This window comes from Protopterus annectens, chromosome 3.part0, assembly GCF_019279795.1.
Source record: "Protopterus annectens isolate FY-2018-M chromosome 3.part0, PAN1.0, whole genome shotgun sequence".
NCBI lineage: Eukaryota > Metazoa > Chordata > Ceratodontiformes > Protopteridae > Protopterus > Protopterus annectens.
In genome coordinates, this window is record NC_056731.1 from 97,244,477 (window position 1) to 97,266,623 (window position 22,147).

General features: G+C 44.0%; 1 protein-coding gene across 8 annotated transcripts in view; it reads right to left on the bottom strand.

The window, feature by feature from the left end:
* LOC122796266 (phosphofructokinase, platelet) overlaps nucleotides 1–22,147 on the bottom strand; it is a 987,903-nt gene that overhangs the window by 191,262 nt on the left and 774,494 nt on the right. For all 8 annotated transcript variants that reach the window (XM_044064600.1, XM_044064606.1, XM_044064604.1 and 5 more), the window contains one exon: nucleotides 8,816–8,980. In XM_044064600.1, the coding sequence (XP_043920535.1) occupies nucleotides 8,816–8,980 (165 nt within the window). The remainder of the gene's footprint in view (nucleotides 1–8,815; nucleotides 8,981–22,147) is intronic.

Here is a 22,147-nt window from a genome sequence, read left to right on the forward strand (position 1 = left end):
ATAGTTCGCTTCAACTTTCTTCATCTACGGTAATCAGAATGCTGTGGTGTCTTCTGATTGGATAGCATTTAATATGGGTTAAGCTATGGAGCTATGCACTTAGAAAAGAGAAGTGAGTGTGGGGATAGAAAAGGAGCAAAATGGGTCCCACCTGCACACTGTGTGGAGACTATCAGTTGGTGGCCTTCCTCAAGACAGTACTGCATTCTTCTGCTACACAGCTGCCTCATCCTTGAAGCAGCAACTCTTAGCATCTTATGAAGTTACCTCAGGTACGTACTTGGTGAGTGCAAGACCACAGGTAATGATTCCTTCCTATGAGATTTACTTCAGGCAGGTGATAATGCTGGACATGAGTCAGACTTACTTTATATAGCAGGGTCAGTGCTTGGAAAACTCAGGGTGGCCACAAAATCATCACAAAAAAGGTGTTAGGCTACTAGTTCTTGGATACTGGTGTTACAAAAATCTGCATATATATCCTAGGACATGATTTCTATTTCCATGCCATGGCTGCTAAAACAGTATACACTACATATTCTGCAATATAAGCAGTTTCACTAGTAAGCACCTTGTAATTATTAAAGGATTCAGTATGACTAATACAATGTGACGTTTCCAATGCAGTTACGTAAACAAAAGTAGCATCTAGCTTACATATGCAGCTTTTATGAAGTCCTAAGATCTCCAAATGGCTTTTTGCAAAATGTACTATTCATTTGCTTAGTGGGGGAGGTGTCCAACCTGTAATTCATTAAAACATGTTCAATGTAAAATAAATAAAGCTTATGTTAGCTCCCTGGATATGACAGTCACTTCTGATGACCCTAACTATCGTTTAAAAAGTGATGCATTATGTAAATACAGAATGAAAGCTGAAAAGAAGAACCTCACTATGTGGGACACTAGTAAAACATGGATATGTACTCTTCTTACAGATTACATCTCAAACAATAAGAGCATTCAACTAGGAGGCTAGTCCAAGCAAGTTTGTGACATAGGCAAGCAACCAAAATCACTTTATCTGAGAAAGACACCACCAGATGTTTAGAGAAAGTAGTTGACCAGGTGATGTCCAATTATCTAACATTAATGATTGTCAGCAAGCAAAGCTGGCAGAAGTCATTACCAATGCCTTTTTATGCAGTACTGTGTTCCACGGAATCCAAAATAACGGAGAATCAAATGAGGCCAAAAAAAAAAAACATTCATTGCTGTTGCCTAACATGCAGCTACAGCTATAGTCTAGAAACCAGACTACTGCTGACAGTATAGCTACAGGTCCACTCACAGGCTAATACTTTAGTCACAAAAGTTTGTATTTTAAAAAAGGAGCAACAGAGTACCCTACACCTACTATACAGAACTACTGTCGTGAGTTGGCACTGATCTGATTATGAGGCTACCTTGACAGACTGTTAGCTACCCTACAATGAGATGGTAAAGGTATACATGTTTAAGAACAAGTATTATGGTAACACTAGTGTTGGCAAAGCGATATAGCAGAATCAGCTACACATAAACAGCTGTATTACAGCCTCATCTGAACTACCGACTAACACTGTGTTTTTACAGCGACTTTAGAAACACACTGCTAGAAAAAAGCCATATATCAGTTTTGTGCTAAAACAATGCAACATCAGCACCTTCAAAGTTATTAACTTCCGTGAACCTGTTATCAATATGGAGAAATTGAGAAACGGTATAAAGGACTGTTAAAAAAGCAATAATCAAAACAATACATTTGCAATTTAAATATATTATTGTAGGCAGCAGATAATCCAATCAATTTAACTTCGGCAATATCACACATACGACACTAACAAGTTTGTAGTTAAAGCTGTTTCAGAATGCAAAACATATAAAAATGACTACATTCTGTTTTTTGTGGAGCTAACACTTTTCCTTGAAGGTGGTGTGTGCTCATATGGGAGGGCGAGGGGAAGCTCTTTAATTAATCAAACTAAAAACCTATAGACAAAGGCATTGTGAGGGGTGTCAGTATCAATTTGCTGTCCAAGATCTCAATGGATTGACAGATATCACAATAAAGTAATGAGTCGTTTGCTTCTTGGGCAGAGAGATTCATTTAAAGGCCATACTTAAGATGGCACAATGTTGATAGTGCCAAGTTCTTAACCAACATGACAGTCTTACATTTGAAATAATACATCTTAGCATCTTACTATCCTATGAGGCAGTGTCAAGCATGTAATTAAAAAAAAGTCCTACAGAAAAGGATTCTTCCCTTTGCAGTCTTCTGCTTGGGATGGGTACCATTGCCGGATGTGTGTCAGACCCAAGTTATATAGAGTGACTTGTTTGGAAATTTATACTGGTCATAGCTTCACCACTGAGTGGGGGCAGGTTATAAGTGTTTAGCTAAATATATTACAACAATATACATATTCCATTCCATATCTTGGAATACAAGTTAACAACTGCTTCTTGGCGTTGGCTGTTAAAATATTACTCTCCATATTTCCTGGGATCTAAGTAATCTCACAAGTCAGTATCCTGTAATAATTAAAAGATTCAGCATAACAACTGAAATAATGTGGGGTCCCCAATACAGTTATACAAGCAATGGCAGTTTGTAGGCTATGCCTGCAGCTTGCATTAAACCCTCAGATGTCCAAAGGGATTTTTGCAAGATGAACTGTTGATTCAGTTAGTTGAGAGGACAAGGGTTCAACCAAGCACTCACCAAATTTGTTCTCAAGTAAAGGTAGAGAAGACTAACCTGTGGATGGGTACACTGTTGGCAGTACTACAGGTGGTTTGTACTGGACTGGGGGTGGTGAAACCAATGCTAAGTAAATAGGATGAGGCTCTCAAACTCACTGGTCAGTCTATGCTCACAGCTTTACATATGATCAGAAGTTCTGGGTAGCAAACAGAAGGGTGACACTGCAGACTGCACTGAAAAATGAAAAAAAGTCACCTGGTAAAATAAATAAAACTAAACAACAAGGATAAATAATATCCACATACCACTGAAATAAATATGATCTAAAACTACAAAATACGGTCAAGTACTACTAATTAAAAAAAAAAAAAAAAAAGTACAGTTTTGTACCTACCATAAATGTAGATGTTCGAGGATTCCATTGCTGCAGTCCTGACTATTGGGTATAGTCCGCGTCCAGTCGGCCCGAATACCAGAGTATAAGGCTGACGTTGGTCAGGACGCATTAGACTGACGTCAGTACGTCAGGGTACTAATGCGCATGACCGACGTCATATCCTCAGTCTTTTCTTGCCCCAGATGTCAGAAGACCCTAAAAAGACAAGTCCCAAAAAACCTGCACCAAAAACATGTACAATATATACAACAATATATACAAAAATATAAGCATGTAAACTCACCTACACAACCACCCCTAAATACAGAAGGGAAGGAGGGAGGGAAAATTGGACTGCAGCAATGGAATCCTCGAACATCTACATTTATGGTAGGTACAAAACTGTACTATGTTCTTCGTCTTCCATTGCTGCAGTCCTGACTATTGGGTAGAATCCCAAAGCAGAGGTAAGGGAGGCTGGCAAATTATAAAGTAGTAGGAGCTGACAACATGCCTTGTAAAACAGCTGTGGCAAAACCAGCCCTAGACTTAGAGTAGATAGGAAGGTGATAATGCCTAGAGAAAGTATGCACTGAACTCCAAGTAGCTGCTTCCAGAATATCCTTAGTTGCCACCCCTTAGAAATGCTGTTGAAGTGGCAGTAGCCCTAGTGGAATGAGGCCTAATCCCAGCTGGAATCTCCTTGCCATGATGGGAATAACAAAATGCAATGCAAAAGCCAATCCACCTAGAAATAGTTTGTTTTGACACAGGCTTGCCCTGAGAACTCAAAGCAAAAGAAACAAACAACTGCTGAGACTGCCTAAAATCCTTAGTCCTGCTTAAATAATAACGCAATTGCCTGTGTACATCTAAAGTGTGCAAAATCTTTTCCCCTTTATTTTGAGGATCTGCAAAAACGTAGGCAAATGAATAGTTTGGTTTAAAGCCACACTAGAAACCACCTTAGGCATAAAAGAAGGATTAGTACGTAATGATACCCTATCCTTATGGAAAATCAAAAGGGCTCTACTGCCATAAGGGCCTGCAACTCAGACACCCTTCTTGCAGAAGTAATAGCCAACAGAAAAGCAGTCTTCCATGACAAATATTTCAATTCAGCAGTAGCTGCAGGCTCAAAAGGTTGTAGAGTAAGTTTTTCCAACACAAAATTGAGGTCCCAAGCAGGAGTAGGAGCTCTACGTGGGGGTCTTATATTCTTTGCCCCTCTAAGAAACTGCTTGAATAAAGGATGCGAAAACAAAGGTGGGTCACAATCATAGTGAGCTGAAATTGCTGCAGCATGAATCTTTATGGAAGAGAAGGACAAACCTTTGTCCAATAATTCCGTAAGATATTGAAGAGCCACACTCAAATTAGGCTCAGAAATCTCCAAATTCTTTGCTGTACTCCAAAATAAAAATCTCTTCCATTTTTCTGCATACACTTTCCTTGTACTAGGTCTTCTAGCTTCCATAATCACATTTAAAACTTGTTGAGGAAGTTGGGACCTGCTGTGTTTCAACACAGAATATGCCAAGCTGTTAGGTGAAGAGAGTGTAGCTTGACATTGAGCAGATGACCGTCCTTCTGAGATAACAGATGAGGAATCAGAGGTAAAGGCCATGGAGGCTTCTTTACCAGACTCCGTAGAAGAGGGTACCAGTGTTGCCGAGGCCAATCTGGAGCTATCAAAATCATCCTTGGCCTGTCTTGTCTGACCTTTAACAGTACCTTTGGAAGAAGAGGTAGAGGTGGAAAGGCATACACATGAAGGTTTTTCCAACTGAAAGACAGAGCATCCACTTTCCAAGCCGTGTGATGAAACCCCTTTGTGCAATACTGTGGCAGCTGGTGGTTTAGTGGAGAAGCGAACAGATCTATGTCTGGAGTTCCCCATGACACTGTCAGTTTCTGAAATACATGAAGATCCAGTTTCCACTCGTGGGGATCCATGATTTGTCTGCTTAACACATCCGCTAAGGAGTTCTGTGCTCCTGGCAGAAACCTTGCCTGAAGAGTTAGTTGCAGGCTTAGCGCAGTCTCCCATAAAATCATTGCTTGCCTGCACAGAGGATAAGAATGTGTTCCCCCTTGCTTGTTGATGTACCACATGACAGTTGTGTTGTCTGTTAGAATCAACACCTGCCCTGGGAGAAGTAACTCCTTGAAAGCCATTAATGCAAACTGGACTGCTAACATCTCTTTCATGTTGATATGTAGATGCTGTAGTCTGGCAGGCCACTTGTCTTGTATCCACTTTCCATTTAGATGAGCTCCCCAAGCAATGTCCGAGGCATCTGTCGTTAAGATCTGACTTGCCTCTGGCCGGGTCACAGAGAGTCCCTTGTTTAGGTGACATTCCTGAGCCCACCACAAGAATTCTTTTGAAGGCAAGGTATTATTTGAATGACAGTGTCCAAATCCTGGCAGTGCTGTGTCCATACATTTTGAGATACCATTGTAACTTCCTCATATGCAGTTTGGCATTGGGAAGCACCAGAATACAAGATGCCATGAACCCTAATGCTTGAAGGACTGTCCTTGCAGTCAGCACGGACTGATGAGATAGTTGATGGAAGTAAAGTGACAGACTCTTTTGTTTGTCCGGGGTTAAAAAGGCCATCTGGGCTGCTGTATTCAGTCTCACACCCAGAAAGCACATGTCTTGAGAGGGTACTAGACTGGACTTTATTTCGTTCACAGAATACCCTAGGCATCTTAGCACTGCGACAACATATTCCAGGTGCTGTAGAAGAACTTCCCTTTCTTGAGCCAGAATCAGGCAGTCGTCCAAGTAAGGATAGATTTGAATTCCTTGAAGCCTGAAGTAAGCTATCACTGGAGCCAGAACCTTTGTGAACACTCTGGGCGCAGTAGATAAGCCAAAGGGCAATGCAGAGAACTGATAATGAGAATTTCCAGTTCGAAACCGCAGATATTTCCTGCAACTTAGCCTTATAGGCACATGAAGGTAAGCTTCTTTGAGATCTAAAGTTACCATCCAGTGATCTTTGCCCAGCAGAGGTAAAAGCTGTTGTAACGTCAACATCTTGAACTTGGGAATGTCCAGATAAGTGTTGAGGATAGATAAATCCAAAATTGGTCTCCACGTGTTTCCCTTCTTTGGTACAAGGAACAGGCGAGAATAAAATCCTAGGCCCCTTTCTGATACAGGGACTGGCTGAATGGCCCCTATGTGAAGTAACTGTAAAACTTGCTTGTGAGCCTCTTTTCTTTGTTGAGGAGGAACGTCTGGCATGCCTTTGAAAGGGGGCATTGTATGGAAATAAAATCTGTAACCGTGGTGAATGATATCCAACACCCATTTGTCTTGAGTAATTAAATCCCAATTTTCTTTGAAAAGAGACAGTCTTCCTCCCAAAGGAGCTGCCAAACTTGAATCTGCTGGCAGCTGAAAAACAGGTCATTGGGTCTGTTTACGAAAGGACTGACCCCTGCCCTCACCAGAAGTCTGAGCAGGTGAACTCCTGTTCTAGGCCTAAAAGAACCTTGAGCCCTGCCCCTACCACGTCTAGACCTACCCCTAGACTGAGAATCATAAGCAGGATATGTCCACCCCTTAGCAGGCCAATTTCTACTAAACTTCGGTGGCTGCACCTGCAAAAACTCTTTAACAGTTTGCATAGACTTAGCTTTGTCCTCCATTTTCTTTAAAACTGCTTCCACAGGCGAACCAAACAACACATCAGACTGTAAAGGAGCATCCAAAATCCTTGTCTTAACATGCTCAGCTAAATTCTGATCCTTCAACCAGGCATGCCTGCGAAGAACAGAACTGGTAGCAGCCACCCTCGAGGAGGCCTGTACAGCATCAAAACCACATTGCAAAGAATGCTTACCCACTTGTTCAGCCACATGAACCAAATCCAGCAACTCTTTACACTCAATACCTTCCGCCAAAGCATCCACCTTAGATTTCAATTGTGAAAGGAGATAATTCTGATATTTTAGCATGTGAAACTGACAATTCAAAGCTCTCATGGCTAGAGTGGAAGAAGTATACACTTTCTTTCCCCACCTATCCAAAGCCCTTGCCTCTTTATCAGTGGGAACAGGATTTTTAACCACAGAAGCCTTTACACCCTTAGGCCCTTGAGAAATAGTTTCTGGGTCCGCCCTAGGACTCTTAAACAAATATTTATGAGCTTCGGGCACCCTATAATACCTATCAGGCTTAACAGGAGCAGGAGGCAAAGAGTCAGGGTTCAGGGAAGCCTCTGCAAAAACATCTTCCACCACATTCAACACAGGAGGAATAGCTAAAGGCCTATGCTGGGGTAAAACAAGAACTCCTAAGCCTTTTCCTGGAGTCAGAGTAATCCTGGCCTTCCCATTTAAAGTGCTCCCTCATGGAATGCAAAGTCTCTGAAAATGAGAAATCCTCAGGTGGAGAAGCTGTAGGAGTGGAATCATCCACATCAGAATCAGAATAAGTAGGATACTCCTGCATATCTTCCACAGAAGATTCTGAAGCCTCTGAACACTGTTCAAAACTATCAAACTCCGGTTCCACCCTAGGCCTCTTATCAGGCGGGGGCATAGAACCCCTAATCATAGTAATCAAATCTTCTGCCATTTTAAGCATATGTTTCTTAGGTACAGAACCCGAAATGCTAGGAGAAGCCCCCACTGAAGCTGAAGTAGGCCTACCCCTCAAAGAAGTTTTGGCAACAGAAGGAGAGGCCCTAACTACCTTGGGAAGAGAGGGAAGCACAGTCACCTGAGAAGCCCCCTCAGCCTGGCCTACCTCCTGAGAAGGCACATCCTGTAAGAGTATAGTTTCTGCCTGGGACTCCATGGAAACTCCTGGCAAAACCTCCGGCTCCACTGAGCCTTCTAAAGAACCGGCGTCCGGGACTGCGGTTCCTCAACCCTAGGCTTCACTGTTTTATCCTTGCGCTTCTTGGAGGAAGCGGCGGAGCATCCGGCGGCATTTTATAATTGCAACGCTTCCCAAACACTAACCTGGCACAGTCTAACCTCCTCTTAATAGTGCGTTTGTTAAACCTAGCACAAGAGCGGCAACCAACAACGTCGTGCTCAGGCCCTAAACAAGGTATACACAAGGTATGATAATCCCTATGAGGTATCTGTTTCCCACAAGAAATACAGTTATTCACTTTTTCTGACATCCGGTAAAATACTGAGGCAAGAAAAAACTAAAATGTTCCCCAACGGGGTACTTAGCCAACTCTGTTTCGGTCTGAAACTCCGGTTTCGGAAATATTTCAGTACGCCAACCTGCACTCGCAAAACTGCTTCTGCATCGGACCATGCGGCAAAAAAGACTGAGGATATGACGTCGGTCATGCGCATTAGTACCCTGACGTACTGACGTCAGTCTAATGCGTCCTGACCGACGTCAGCCTTATACTCTGGTATTCGGGCCGACTGGACGCGGACTATACCCAATAGTCAGGACTGCAGCAATGGAAGACGAAGAACATCAGCAGTCACTGGAGATCAGACTGCTTCACAACTACATAACATTCATCTAAAGTCTTCAAGACAATGTGTGTTTTATATATGTGGATATGCAACCAACATTGGTTACTGTCTCACCATGGGTAAATATTTATATCACACACACACAGACACACTTTTTAATATAATGACATGCATATTCTTAGCAGACAACAGTCCTGCACAGATGCATCATGTGTGCCTGTATGAAAAACAAAGAAAATATGTGAAAAGAGGCAACAGTAAATTAAATGGACACATACCTGTAGTTCTCGGATATCGAATGGTTCCTCGAAGATATAGGCAACATCAGCACCTGCTGCAAGACCACCCATACTGGCTAGATAACCACAGTATCCTCCCATTGTCTCAATGATGAACACGCGGCGCTTGGTTCCACTGGCAGACTGCTTGATGCGATCACAAGTCTAGCCATTGAAAATACAAATATACAATCAGACTAAAGCAAGAAGCATCTTTTAAGTCAAATGTAAAACTACTTACCTATAATCTTATGCTCTTATCACTGATGATGGCTGATGCTTCAGTCTTTCGGCACTTACATCCAAAATTAATTACTAGCTTTTTCCTACTACTGTTAAACATCCAATCTAAAAAAGAAGTTATGTACTCAGCATAACATTTCATCTGAGTCATTGCTCTTCATTTGTCTTCAACCTATGGGTACTTTGATCCGACCAGATCCAACTCGGCCCCATTTCCAGCATCTAATCCGAGCTCCAAGCTCCTCCCCTACCCATAATGCCCCTGTCTTCCATCGAGTTTACTGCTAACTGTAGCATCCCAATCTGAACCAAGGCTTTACTTCATAATCATAGGTATCCAGATATAAGGAAAATAACAATAAATATGAAGGTGGTAACTATACCTCTTCTATCCAGACCACCATGCAGCCACAAAAAAGGCAGGGGGAAGGAGGGAGGGATGGTTGAAGGCAAATGAAAAGCAACAACTCAGATGGAACATTATGGTGAGTACATAACTTCTTTATCTGAAGTTGTCTTCATTTGGCATTCAACCTGCTGGACAGAGTCCCCAGCTACCAACACACTTGGGAGGCCCTCATGGAAGGATATTCCGAAGCACGACAGAGCCAAAGGATGCCCTGTTCCTGGATAGAATGTCCAACTTATAGTGTGAAATGAAAGTATGTGAAGATGCCCAAGTGGCCGCAGAGCAAATATCACCCAGCGAAACTCTGGACCAGAAAACAGCTGAAGTAGCCCATAGATCTAGCTGAATGTGCCTTAACATGTCCTGGCGGGGGTAAAACTCTAGCTGAACACGCCAGGATAATACATTGGGAAATCCAACGTGCAATGGTAACTTTCGCTACAGGTTTCCCTAGAAAAGGCTTAGAATTAGGAACAGAGTTGGTCAGACTTATGGAAAGACTTAGTTCTATGCAAATAAAAAATGTAATTGCTGATGAACATCCAACAAATGCAAATTGTATTCCCCCTTGTTTTGAAAATTGAGAAAGAAAACGGGGAGATTAATAACTTGGTTAATGTTAGATTCCAATGCCACCTTGGGAAGGAAAGAGGTATTAGTATGCAAAGACACCCTGTCCTTATGAAAGATCATATATCGAGGTCTGATTGACAATGCCTGAAGTTCCGAAACCCTTTTGGCTGATGTAATGGCAAGCAAGAAAGCGGTTTTCCAAGACAAAAACTGTAAATCTACTGAAGCTGCTGGTTCGAAGGGGGAAGAGACAAGTGCTTGCAGACCCAGCATAAGATCCCACGGAAGCGTTGGGTCCTTAAAAGGAGGCCGAAGCAAGAAGATACCCTTCAAAAAAGCCTTGCAAAACTTAGAAGAAGCTAGAGAGAGACCATGTTGTCGTCTACATGAAAATTACATATACCTGCCAGATAGACCTTGACCGTAGAAGAACTGGTGCCTTGGTGAAAAATGTTTGCCAAAAATTCAAGAACCACTGGAACTGGAGCAATAAAGGGATCTAGATCACGTTGAGAGGCCCAGATGGCAAACCACTTCCACTTGCTGGAATAAATCTTCCTAATGCAAGCCTTATGAGTTGTAATTAATATTGTTTTGATTGGTGAGGATAGCCCGAGAGTCCTGACTATCATGGGAACCACAGCAGCCAAGAGGTGAGGCTCAGACTGCCCAGGTCTGGGTGAGGTATCTGTGAGGGATGAGAGATGAGGTCCGGAACTGCATCTAATGTCGATGGAGGACACACTGCGTGAAATCATTGTGAGGGGAACCAGACATGGTGAGGCCAGAATGGGGCAATGCGGATGACTGACCTCCCCAGCCTGCGAGCTTTCTGAAGGAATTTCAGAATCATAGGTAGTGGAGGGTACGCATATAGAAGACTGGAGGGCCAAGCATGAATAAGAGCAGCTCTGGGGGTTTCCACCCATGGGGGGTTCAGAGTGAAAAACCTGCTCACTTTGTGTTGGAAGGAGAGGCAAAGAGATCGTAGCAAGGCTGCCCCACTTTAGAAAGATCTGTTTCGCTACTGAAGGATTCAGAGACCACTTGTAAGGTGTCAGGATAGACCTGCTGAGCCTGTCTGCTAGAATGTTGGACCTCTCCGGAATGTGCGATGCTAAAAGAAAACGGCCGGTGAAGATCACCCACTCCCACACTCTCGTGGCCTCATGACACAGGGAGTAAGACCTGGCTCCACCGTGTTAGTGGATGTACCAGACAACCGATATGTTGTCCGTCTAGATGGCAATCGTCCTGACAGGAAGATGGGCACGGAGAGCTTGCAACACCAGCAGCACTGTTCTCTTCTCCAGGACGCTGACATACAATAGAGTCTCATGGAGGGACCACACGCCTTGGACTGTCCTTCCCAAACAATGTCCACCCCACCCGAGTAGAGAGGCGTCCATGGTCACCGTGGCCAAAGGGGCCAGCAGAATAAAGGGATGACCATAAAGAAGATTCGGGGAACTAATACATCACAGAAGAGAATCTTTGCATGCTCGTGATACGCGAATCGGAGGAGACAACGAGAGATCTAGCAATGACCATTGAACCGCCAGAGTCCATTGCAGTACCCTCGTGTGCAATCGAGCCATAGGCATGAGGGTGATACTGGCCGCCATAGGCCCCAACACTCGTAATACCATTGGCAATTGGGCTTGAAGGATACATATGACATGATGTTTCAAGGACTGAATTCTGTCTGAGGTTAGAAAAACCTTGGTCTGAGCTGTGTCCAACCGAGCTCCAATGAAATCCAGAACTTGAACTGGAGTCAGTAGGGAATTGTTGAGATTGACAGTTATGCCCAAATGATGGGCTATTTGAAGAAGGAAATCCCTTGCTTTGCAGAGCTGATGCCTGGAAGGGACAGAAAGGAGCCCATCGTCCAGGTAAGGAAAGACCTGGAAGCCCTGCAGACGCAAGTGAGCCACTACTACTGCCATCACTTTGACGTCACTTTGATGAACACTCTGGGGGCTGTGGTGAGACCAAAGGGGAGTGCTCTGAACTGATAATGACGGTCTCCAAGCTAGAAGTGGAGGAACCTCCAAGAGCGCTTGTCCATCTTGATGTGGTAGTACGCATCCTGGAGGTCGACTGAGCACATCCAGTCATTCTCCTGCAGGAAGGGCAGTATAGACTGAAGACTGACCATCCGGAATTTCGTCTTGGCAACTGACAGATTTAAGATGGAAAGATCCAGAATGGGTCTTAAGTCCCCTGTTTTTTTTGGCACTAAAAAGAAACGAGAATAGATGCCTAATCCAGACTTGTCTAGGAGGATGGGCTGGATGACTCACTTTTCTGGCAGCTTTGCAATTTTCAATGCTACCTCCTCCCTTTGCATGTGGGGAATATCCAGGAGGTGCTTGGATGGGAGAGGTGGATGAATGAAGGGGATTGAATAGCCTCTGGATATGATTTGCAACACCCAACGATTGCGTGTGATAGACTCCCAGATTGTTTGGTGTAGCGAGAGGCATCCCTTGACTACTTCCAGAGCTGAGCAGCCGGACAAACCCTTCAGAGCTGCTGAGTGGGCCTGTCTGTGAAAGGCTCTCAAGACCCCTGATTCCTCAAACCCTCTCTGCCTCGGGGGCAGCGTCCATCAAATCCCCCTCTGCCTGTAGGGGAAGGTGAGTCCTGAGCGCCCTGGGAGAAGCTCTGAGATTTTCAGAACCACATCTTCTTTAATCCTGTTGATTCCTTGAAAAGGTTCATTGGGGGGGTGGAGAAGAGGAACCAGATGGCAGACAGTCTCCCGTCCTTCTTGCTCTGCACAAAGTGTCGTGTACCGACTTTCCAAAGAAGGTGGATCCGTCATATGGGGTGTTAGTAAAGAACGCCTTAACGGGTTCAAAGCATGCACAGAGCTGGAGCCAGGTGTGATGCCTGATGGCAACCCCTGTCCCAGCAGCTCTCGTGGTACCCTCAGTAGCAAGAGAGAAAAGTCGCATAGAGGTGTTAGCAATTGATGTGACGGTGGCCATGAGAGAAGAGAAAACCTTCTTGTCCTCTGCCATCATGGACCCGGGGGTAGACTCAGCGATCTCCTTGACTAGTCTCACCGGAGTCTAATTACGTGTGCCATATAGTTCAGTGCACATACCACAAATGTGGCTGAAGCATACACCTGCTTCCCAAAGCGGTCCATCGTCCTGGACTCTCGGTCTGGTGGATGGACTGTAGAGCTCTCCTGCGTGAGCTCCTTCTTAGTGGCCACTGCCACTACCATGGCATTGACGGGAATCCCTTGATCCAGTAGGTCCCATCTGAAGAAGTACTCAATACCTTGTCCGGGTGTGTGGAGATCAGCTCCACCGTGTCCGGCTCCTTCCATGCCAGATATGTAATTAGACCCACCAGTGGATCCGTGGGACAGGACACCCAGGATATAGAGGGTCCTACGCCAAACGCTTCCAGGAACACCAATTCGTCCAGGTTGGATTTCTGGGCAGACCACCCCTCTCGCTGATGAAGGATCTCCATGATTTTTATTACGATTATTTAAAGTGTCTGGGGCTTGTCTGAATATTACTATTATGATGTCTCCGAAGGAAGATGTCCTGGAAGCCCTGCAGGGGAGGAACCCCCCCCCCTTCCTCCAAATTGGTGTCCTCCATGAGGGACTTTGGTGGGGAGTCAATGTACCTCCTTTTGCATGTATATTTATGAGGCACCTCCTCAGGGGGAGTCTCTGGAGAGGACTCAAACATCTGGCTGCTCCTGAGCGAGAGCTCCCTGGGGCGAAGAGGTGGCAAGCTGTCCCTGAGGTAGCAGAATGGTGGAATCCATACCAGACAAAGAGGGAGCCAGGACGGACTCTGAAGACAAGATCGCCAATGGTCTCAATGGGATCAAGAGAGCCCTCTCCATCAAGTCGAAGACAGAAGGAGAGTGAGCCATCTGAGAAGGGGCTACAGATGTGTCCACAACCCTCTGCCTCAATGGGTGAGCCAGAGCTGAACCTCCAGGTGCAGAGACTCCGACTGGAAGACTCAGAGCCAAAACCATCCCCTTGGATCCAGCACCTAGGCTATGGCTCAGAGCCAGACGGATCTGAACTTGTCAGATCTGACCCACCCAAGGTAACGGCCAGCGTAGAGATACCGGCGGTGCCGACCCCTTGAGGCAGAGTGCCTTTGGATCAGAGAACCTCCAAAACCGGGAGTCGGATCAGAGAAGGAGCAATCGGAATGAAGCTGGACTGTATGTCCCCTGCTCCAGCGGGAGAGGGGGCAGGCAAGACCCCCATCTGTATCTGCGTGCTGATGAATCTCTGCATCATCCTAGCCACCTCTGGTTCAGAAATACTACAGGTGGATCTGGACAAGGAGGCACAGACACCAGCCTAGAGAGGTGGTGGGGGGAAGGCAAGGCCAAGGATCAGCTCTGAGGTACCTCCAGCTCCGTGGAGAAGCAAAGGGAATGGAGCCGAAGAGAGACTATTCTCTGAGCCGTGCTGATTTTGGCTGGGGGACCTGAAAAGAAAGAGCGGTCAGGGGACCGCTTCCTAGGTTTGTCCCGATACTTATCTTTGTCTCAGTCCCCAGTCCTCTTAGCAGGAGGTTGAGTCCTAGAGGCCAGGGTGTAGACAGAAGAAGCAGGAGTGGCAGAAAAACTAGAGGCATGGGACACAGTGGTAGGAGGGGGAGAAGGCCTTTAAGTATCAGTTTGTTCCTCCAGTCGATCAAAGTGCAGGGTTTACCCCGCGCAGATCGAACAGTAGGAATCCAGATGAGCAACCCCCTAAACCCTCAATGCAGCTGAGGAAAGCTTGTGGCCACACTGTGCACTTATGAAATCCCGGTTTAGGAGTCTCCAACATAACTAAGGAGGAAGAAGCCCAAACACACTCTCACACACACACCTAATGAAAGAAAAGGCAGAAATTTTATTTTTTTTTTTTGTCACCGACGTGAACGCGGAGGGGATGTGATAGAAAGACAGAACTAGAGAGACTTAGCCCACAAAAATATTCACTTACCCATTTAAGTTGCTCAGAGCAGCAGATATGGGAAATGAGATCTGAAGGGAGGAGGAAGACAAGGGCATTATGGGTAAGGGAGGAGCTTGGAGCTCGGACCAGATGCTGGAAATGTGGCAGAGTCGGATCAGAGTACCTAAAGGTTGAAGGACAAATGAAGACAACAAGTTCAGATCTTTCTATTTCAAGGGACTGCCCCAAGACTCCTAAAGCATCTCCCTTTCTGTCAACCATTACTACAACTATCAATCTCTTTTAATGTTATATGGTATATTTAATTATCTTTACTGGCATCATTACATGAAAATGTAATATTTTAATAACTGTTTATAATACATTGCAACTGCTTCATTGCAGCCAGGTCATCCTATTACAAAGTGAACAGAAACTTCAAGCTTTATAATTACAGCACCAGCTTGCAGACCCTTACTTAGTATTACCTATCAAAACTGAATGAATAGGATGGCACGTATGTTTTTTTTTTTTACCTTTCAGACTGATCATCTTGCATCTCAAATGCCCTGCTAATTCCCCCCACATCCTACCTGGCAAAGCACTGCAAATTATTCTACATAGGGTTTTCTCTTTTCATAGGAGGGGGTACCTTTCACACAACACTTACTGCTAGACTGATGGGAGGTAAGACATGAACACTAGGTCACCATCAATAGCAGATATTTTAGCAGCTTCAATGAGTTAAATTCCCACTGTGCACACACACCACCTCCACTGGTACCTCTACACCATCAGTGCCATTTTATAGAGTGCTCTCCTCACACATAGGTACAAGATCTGCTACTTAAAGCCAGGCTGCCTGCAATATAGTCAGGGCTACAACCTCCACAACAAAGAAACTGACAAAATACAGTTTTATCATAGCTCAGAGATTACACAACATAACCATACACACCATGTTGCGACAGAAAAGCATTCTAGAACTATAAATTACACAACCCAATTTCACACTCAATGGAATTCTCTCAACATTAAACTGTTCAAAAAAACTGTAGTGCTGAAGTTGAGGGATAAAAGCCCTAGCTACAGGTGCATGCCCATCCTGAGGGGCAAAAGTGGTGGTTCTTACCCATCTTGTACTGTGACTCTAATAACCCAGCCCTGTTGGTGAGTGGGTGTGGGGCCAGGTCAGCAGGAGGTGGGCCATGGTTATCTTAACCAGAAGGCAGCCAAGAAAACACTTCTATTAAACACAAATGGTTACTGATAACTTCTAGTAAAATAATATTCTTAGCAACACAATCACCTTTACAGAATAATAAATTTTAACAAGTAATATTCAAGAACAAATTATAATTTCCAGATCCTCTATTTATATTAATACACGTCTTGTAAATACTCTTGGAAGGATCCAGTTGTCTCTTTACACAACCAAAATGACACAACATGCTGGTAAGATATGGTCATTATCTATGAATATCCAGACATGTCACCTTTCAAATACTAACATTTTGCTCACTTCATAAACCAATAACATCCAACTCCAACATCACAGACTTCTCACTAATGTACAATTAATTTTCTTACATACATACAATAAAAATATGTGCAACAAAATATTAACATAATCCACTTCATTCCCAAAATAAGCAGTACCTAGACAAGCTGTTCATGATTATCCAAAGTATCACTTGCAATCATTAACAGTAGGATCATATTAACAATACGATTATATATCTACAAATCTACTATAACAATGGACCCCCATTAATAACAATATTCAGACAAGCCCCAGTTACTTTAAATAATCATAATAAAAAAATCAGTATTGTTCCCATATACATTAGTAAGTTAACAACACAAAGCAGTCTCAATCCACCAAAATTGATTTATCATAATCTATAAAGATTACCATTTTATCAATCAATAATTGGATAACCCCTTTTTTCTGCCTTCTGCCTACCAATCATCCAGCCTCCTCAAACTGGACTTAGTTCGTTAGCTCCCCTCACACTAGAGACATACCCAATACAGTATGGGGATGAGGACATCCAAAGGTGACAACATACAGGTAAGCCAAGAGGGTTGTTTGGTGCCCTCGCTAGCACCCAGACAACTGAGGATATTTGTGTAGGCCTAAAATCAACCTTGAAAGTAGCATGGACACCAGCGTCACTGCAGGGACTACCCACACCCTGCTATCTGTACATTTGTCATCATTCACACACATCAACATGGACTGCCATCACCACACAGGGTAGTCACGGCTCACATACTCCTCAGTTTTGTCTTCATGCCCATGCATGCACCAGTGCACATCAGTGTAAACTGGCACAGCACTATCAGTCTCCAAAATGGATGATCAATACACTATTTGTCCCTTTACCTGTCTTAAGTCATCTCAGGTCACCTGGTCTGCAGTGAGAGTTTTTTCCTTGTACACCACAGAGAAGGGTGGATCACATTTTTTCCTAAGCAATACAACTTGTTAAACATATGAGTTAACAGCCGATTATTCACCCTTGTAGTTGTGACAACACCTACTAAAGTCAAACACCTTTACCTCAACTAACCTTTATTCTAATTTGTGGCTTTGCTGTCATCTGACAATCCAGTGCTTTATCTTTTGTGACTTCAGTTGCACCTATTCAGACAAAAACACTGTAGTTGGCAGAGGGGAAAAAAGCAAATTATTCAGGGTATGCAAATGATTACGTAATGATATAAAAATGAGGTTCCAGATGCACATGACAGCAGCATAATTAAGAAACACACAAAGAAGGCAGGCAGATAAATCATCATGGATCATCAATTCTGACCACCAGGACCAGACTATGAAAAGCAGGCTAGAATCTATGCAGTAGCAGCAGCTATAGGACACCAGCATATGGTAGTGACTGCTCATGAAGCTGGTGTCCAAAAATGTGGTGTGCTGAGGCCTTCTGTGCTAAAGCAGGCAGTGCTACCATTGCTAACATATCACCATTTGGCTGAGCAGGGAATGTGGAACATTTTCTGAGTAGAGATGAATACTATAATGCAGTTTGTTGAATTGTATTTCTCATGTGCATAATCAAGGGGGTCGTGCAGACAGCCCATTCTAATGGACATGAAGGCATGAGTAGTGTTAACTATCCTAGGTACACGGACCTTGCAGCAACCTACACGGGACATGCTAGATGCTCTGCAGGTTAACAGCCTTGCTAATCCTACACCAGCTCCTTGACATGTTGTAGCATGTCAAGAACCATACTTAGTTCTCAAGGACTGCAGTGGACAGAACTACTACTATGTGGGCCTTCTGTGACATTTCCAACTTTCTTGAGGTCCTAGGAAACACTGACTGCAGATATACTGTTATCAGGGCCCCCAACTAATCTACATAGTGTCATACACATCAACCAAAAGAGATTCTACTCTCTCAACTGCCAAGCTGCATATATACTGCACACAGTATCATCTATATGGAGCCCATGTCTATATGGTGCCTGTGTGCTACCCCTGCCAGTTTTCATGATTGGCAAATCTGACACGCATCAAACCTGTACTGCTTATAGGGGGTGTGGATGGACAATTCCACAGTGTTAACTATACAGCAGGTGCACATGTGGGCAGAAAAACAGCCCACTATATATATTTACCATACAAATCAAGAAACAGGCCAAATATGTGGTGTCACTTTTGTGTGATGCAGCTGATACTGGACATGTGTTAGAACAATGGATAATAACCTCCATCTGAAAACCCCTAGACAATGGCAGAAATGGCATGCAACACTGCACATGCAGAGATGCAGAACAATATGTAGCACGTCTGGTCTACTTAAGGTATGCTTCTGCTACCTAGATTTGTACACCAAGACACTGAAGTATTCAACTAAGATCTGGAGATCGGCAGCCAGATATTCATAGTGTTTGCCACACTGCATAACATGGATACACAAACAACTTAAGCAGTACTGAAACATTCCAGAAGGGCTTGCTATACCTGCTGGTGCAGAGGGCAAGCAGGAAAGCCAGTCAGAGGAGAAAAGACAGAGGTGGGTGTAATACACTGAGGCTCTGGAAAAGAGAAAGAGATGGTGTCTGGTCTACAACTACTGATCATGACACACACAAAATGATGTATGCATTATTTAACCTAGACTTGCAATAAAATGCTTGGACTGGTCATACTGTGTATCAGACATTACCCGGTCAGGTTAGTGGAAGGGAATGGAAGAGCACAGTCATCACGGTTTTGCAGAACCGGGGAGGCAGTAATATGACAACCATACTGTACAGGCCAGGAAAGCTGCAAGCAGATATGGTGGCCTTGTATCTTAGTAGCAAATTGTAGGGTGCGGTTTCAGCAGTCTGGGATCACGTCTTGTAGAAGTGGGGGTGGAGCTGCTGTGTTGCAAATACTAGCAATATGCACTGTAGTGGCCTGTAGTCTCAGGGTTTACAAGGGTCTATGTCAAGGGCAGCATGACAGCCATGGCAGCATGCATGCATATCCTGCTAGGGTGGTCCCATGACAGGAGCCATTAGAGGTACAGTGTCCATAACCAGCAGAACACCCACGGTGAGGTGTCCAAGGCATGGATCCTGAGGACTCTTGGTAGTCTATTGTACAAGACTGGTCACAACCAAGTATGGTGGCATATGTGGTTAGAGTAGAGAGCAATCATGTTGAATGGTTTGTATTATCTGGGTATGTCCAGCCTGTGAGAGGCAAATTCATAAGCAGAATTTTCTGTAGCCATAAACACCAAAAATCAGCAGCAGTCGACTGGAAGACTTACTATCTGCTGCATAAATGCCATCAATGCAGCACTATCTGCTCCCTGCCCCTGGACTGAATGCCCATGTGCGGGCAGTGGATGTCATCCTACAGCCTATGCAGGCGCTGTACGTCTTCCTGCAGGCCACACAGACCATTCACCATTGCCATTACAGTGTAGATAACAGCAGTCTGTGTTTCTATCATTGACTCACACATGCTGATTAATGCCAAGTGTAGCAACCACATAAGAGATGCATCTGGCAATGAGGCAGACCGCCATGCTTCTCTGTGTTGGTGTGTATGTGCATGTCAAAGGCACTGCAGTCTACAGATTATGATTAAGCCGGGGATTCCTATACAGCCAGATGGAGCTCCCAGTTACAGGAGGTTTGCCAAGCACTGGTGAGACTGAGCTTTTTGGATCTCCCTTCTCAGGCTACTTGTGTGTGGAGGAAATGTGGAGGGCCACTACTATTAGTGCTGCTAACGGTACCAATGAGTCAGACTGTGGCATATGCACACTGCCAACACTGCCAGCCATAGGTGACCTGCTGACATCAGGCACATCTAGCCCATTGTGCTGGACTCTCCACAAGAATAACCAATGTAAGAAGTAAAACAATTATGTAATACATACAACCTCACCCCCCAAAAAGCAGGTAAAGTGAATATGACAGAAGCTGCAAGTACTGTATGGATACCTACATACCTTGATGTGTAGGATGTTACAGCTGCAGACCACAGGTATGTGTAGGACAGATATGTAAAAAGCCTCTTGCTGAGTAAGTAATGCCTCACATGCAGTGCACTGTACTCTATGGCACTGCAATAGTTGATATTAGCCTTGTGCATCCCTACAGACATGTGTGCAATCATCACCAGCCCAGCTCCCACATCTAGGCCAGCACCAATTATGAGGGTCCTCTCTGCTATCCCAGACAGGGATGTCAGGAACTCCTTCACATCTGTGAGCTTCTTTTGTGTAGGTAAGTCCATCTCCTGTGGTACATGTATCCCTCCAATGCCTTCAGCCATGTTCTTGGCATGCAATTTCGTATCCGTTACCCTTTGATGGACCTGATATAAACTTGGATTATGGCTACCCACAGCACTGATTTCCTTTCCACTACCTGTCAGATCTGTTCCCAAAAGGCTTCTCTGCTTTATATTGAACCAGGATGTGTATGCTATGTCTGCAGAAGGCTTGCAGTAAAATTTTGGGTCTCCTGGATGAAGAAATTTTTCAGTTGTTGCCTCTCTAATGGGCCTATAACAGCTTATGTATACCTATGGGTTATACATCATAGTCAACAGTGAGTACACACACTGACTGATCATTCCATATGACTGACCATCAAACCCCATAACATATCTCCTCTTACCTGCACCCTGTTGTGATATCATTCCCTCCTTTCCCTACACATACTGCAGCTGCAACAGTATGCTGATTCCTTAGAATATACTGTTCATCCTGCCTCTCCACCAAAAAATGTAATATTGTGCTTACCCACTGTACTGCGGCCACTGTGCCCTGTGTAACCTTGTTATCTGCGCACATTGGCACTGATGTACCTCCTACCAACAGCCAAACAAGGCAATGTCATGCCATCGTGCTGTGCTGACACATCCACACAGAGTTCCTCCTCTATTTCCATGTTGCTGCCATCTTCATGGGTATGTATTACAAAACAGGGTTAAGCTACCAGCTGTCCCATCTTTCCACAGCAAACCTGTGTCACCAGTTTCAAAATCTAGTTCCTAATCCAGTAATGTCCTGATTCCACAGTTGCTCAAAGTAGTAAGGTATCTCACAAAATAATATTTTTTATCACACTAGTTCAGGTTTTGGAATGTGGCAGTTATGTTAACTCAGTCGAGCCTTTTTTGTATACTTTCAATTCACACCCATAGCTCCTTATGGCATCCAGAAAGTTTTTCTTTCTGCCTTCATTCACTGACTACTTGCTAATAATAGGAAGTATTAGAAACTGCAGAGAGTTATTAAAAGAATGACAATAAGATTGTTAACATAGGAATGTTATTGAGGGGTATGGTGTGATATGTCATAGTGGGAGACAGAAAAATTCACTGTCAATCTGCATTCATATCACACCATAATGGATATATTTGTAATTATTTGTAATTGTGAAAATAAATAGTATGTATGTCTATATGTAGTTAATACTTCAGAAAGAATGACTTACAAACTGTTGCATGATATCAAGTGAAGAAAACTGTCTTTCAGATTTGCATTGTAAGTTGCGCATCTTGAGAAATATTCAGTGTTATTTCATAGGTAGGTACTAGGCTATTGGCCCTAGGGCCTACATAAGCCTAGCCAAAAGGTACCCTGGCTTTCACCACCCAGGAAAATTATTTTCCTGTGCCACTG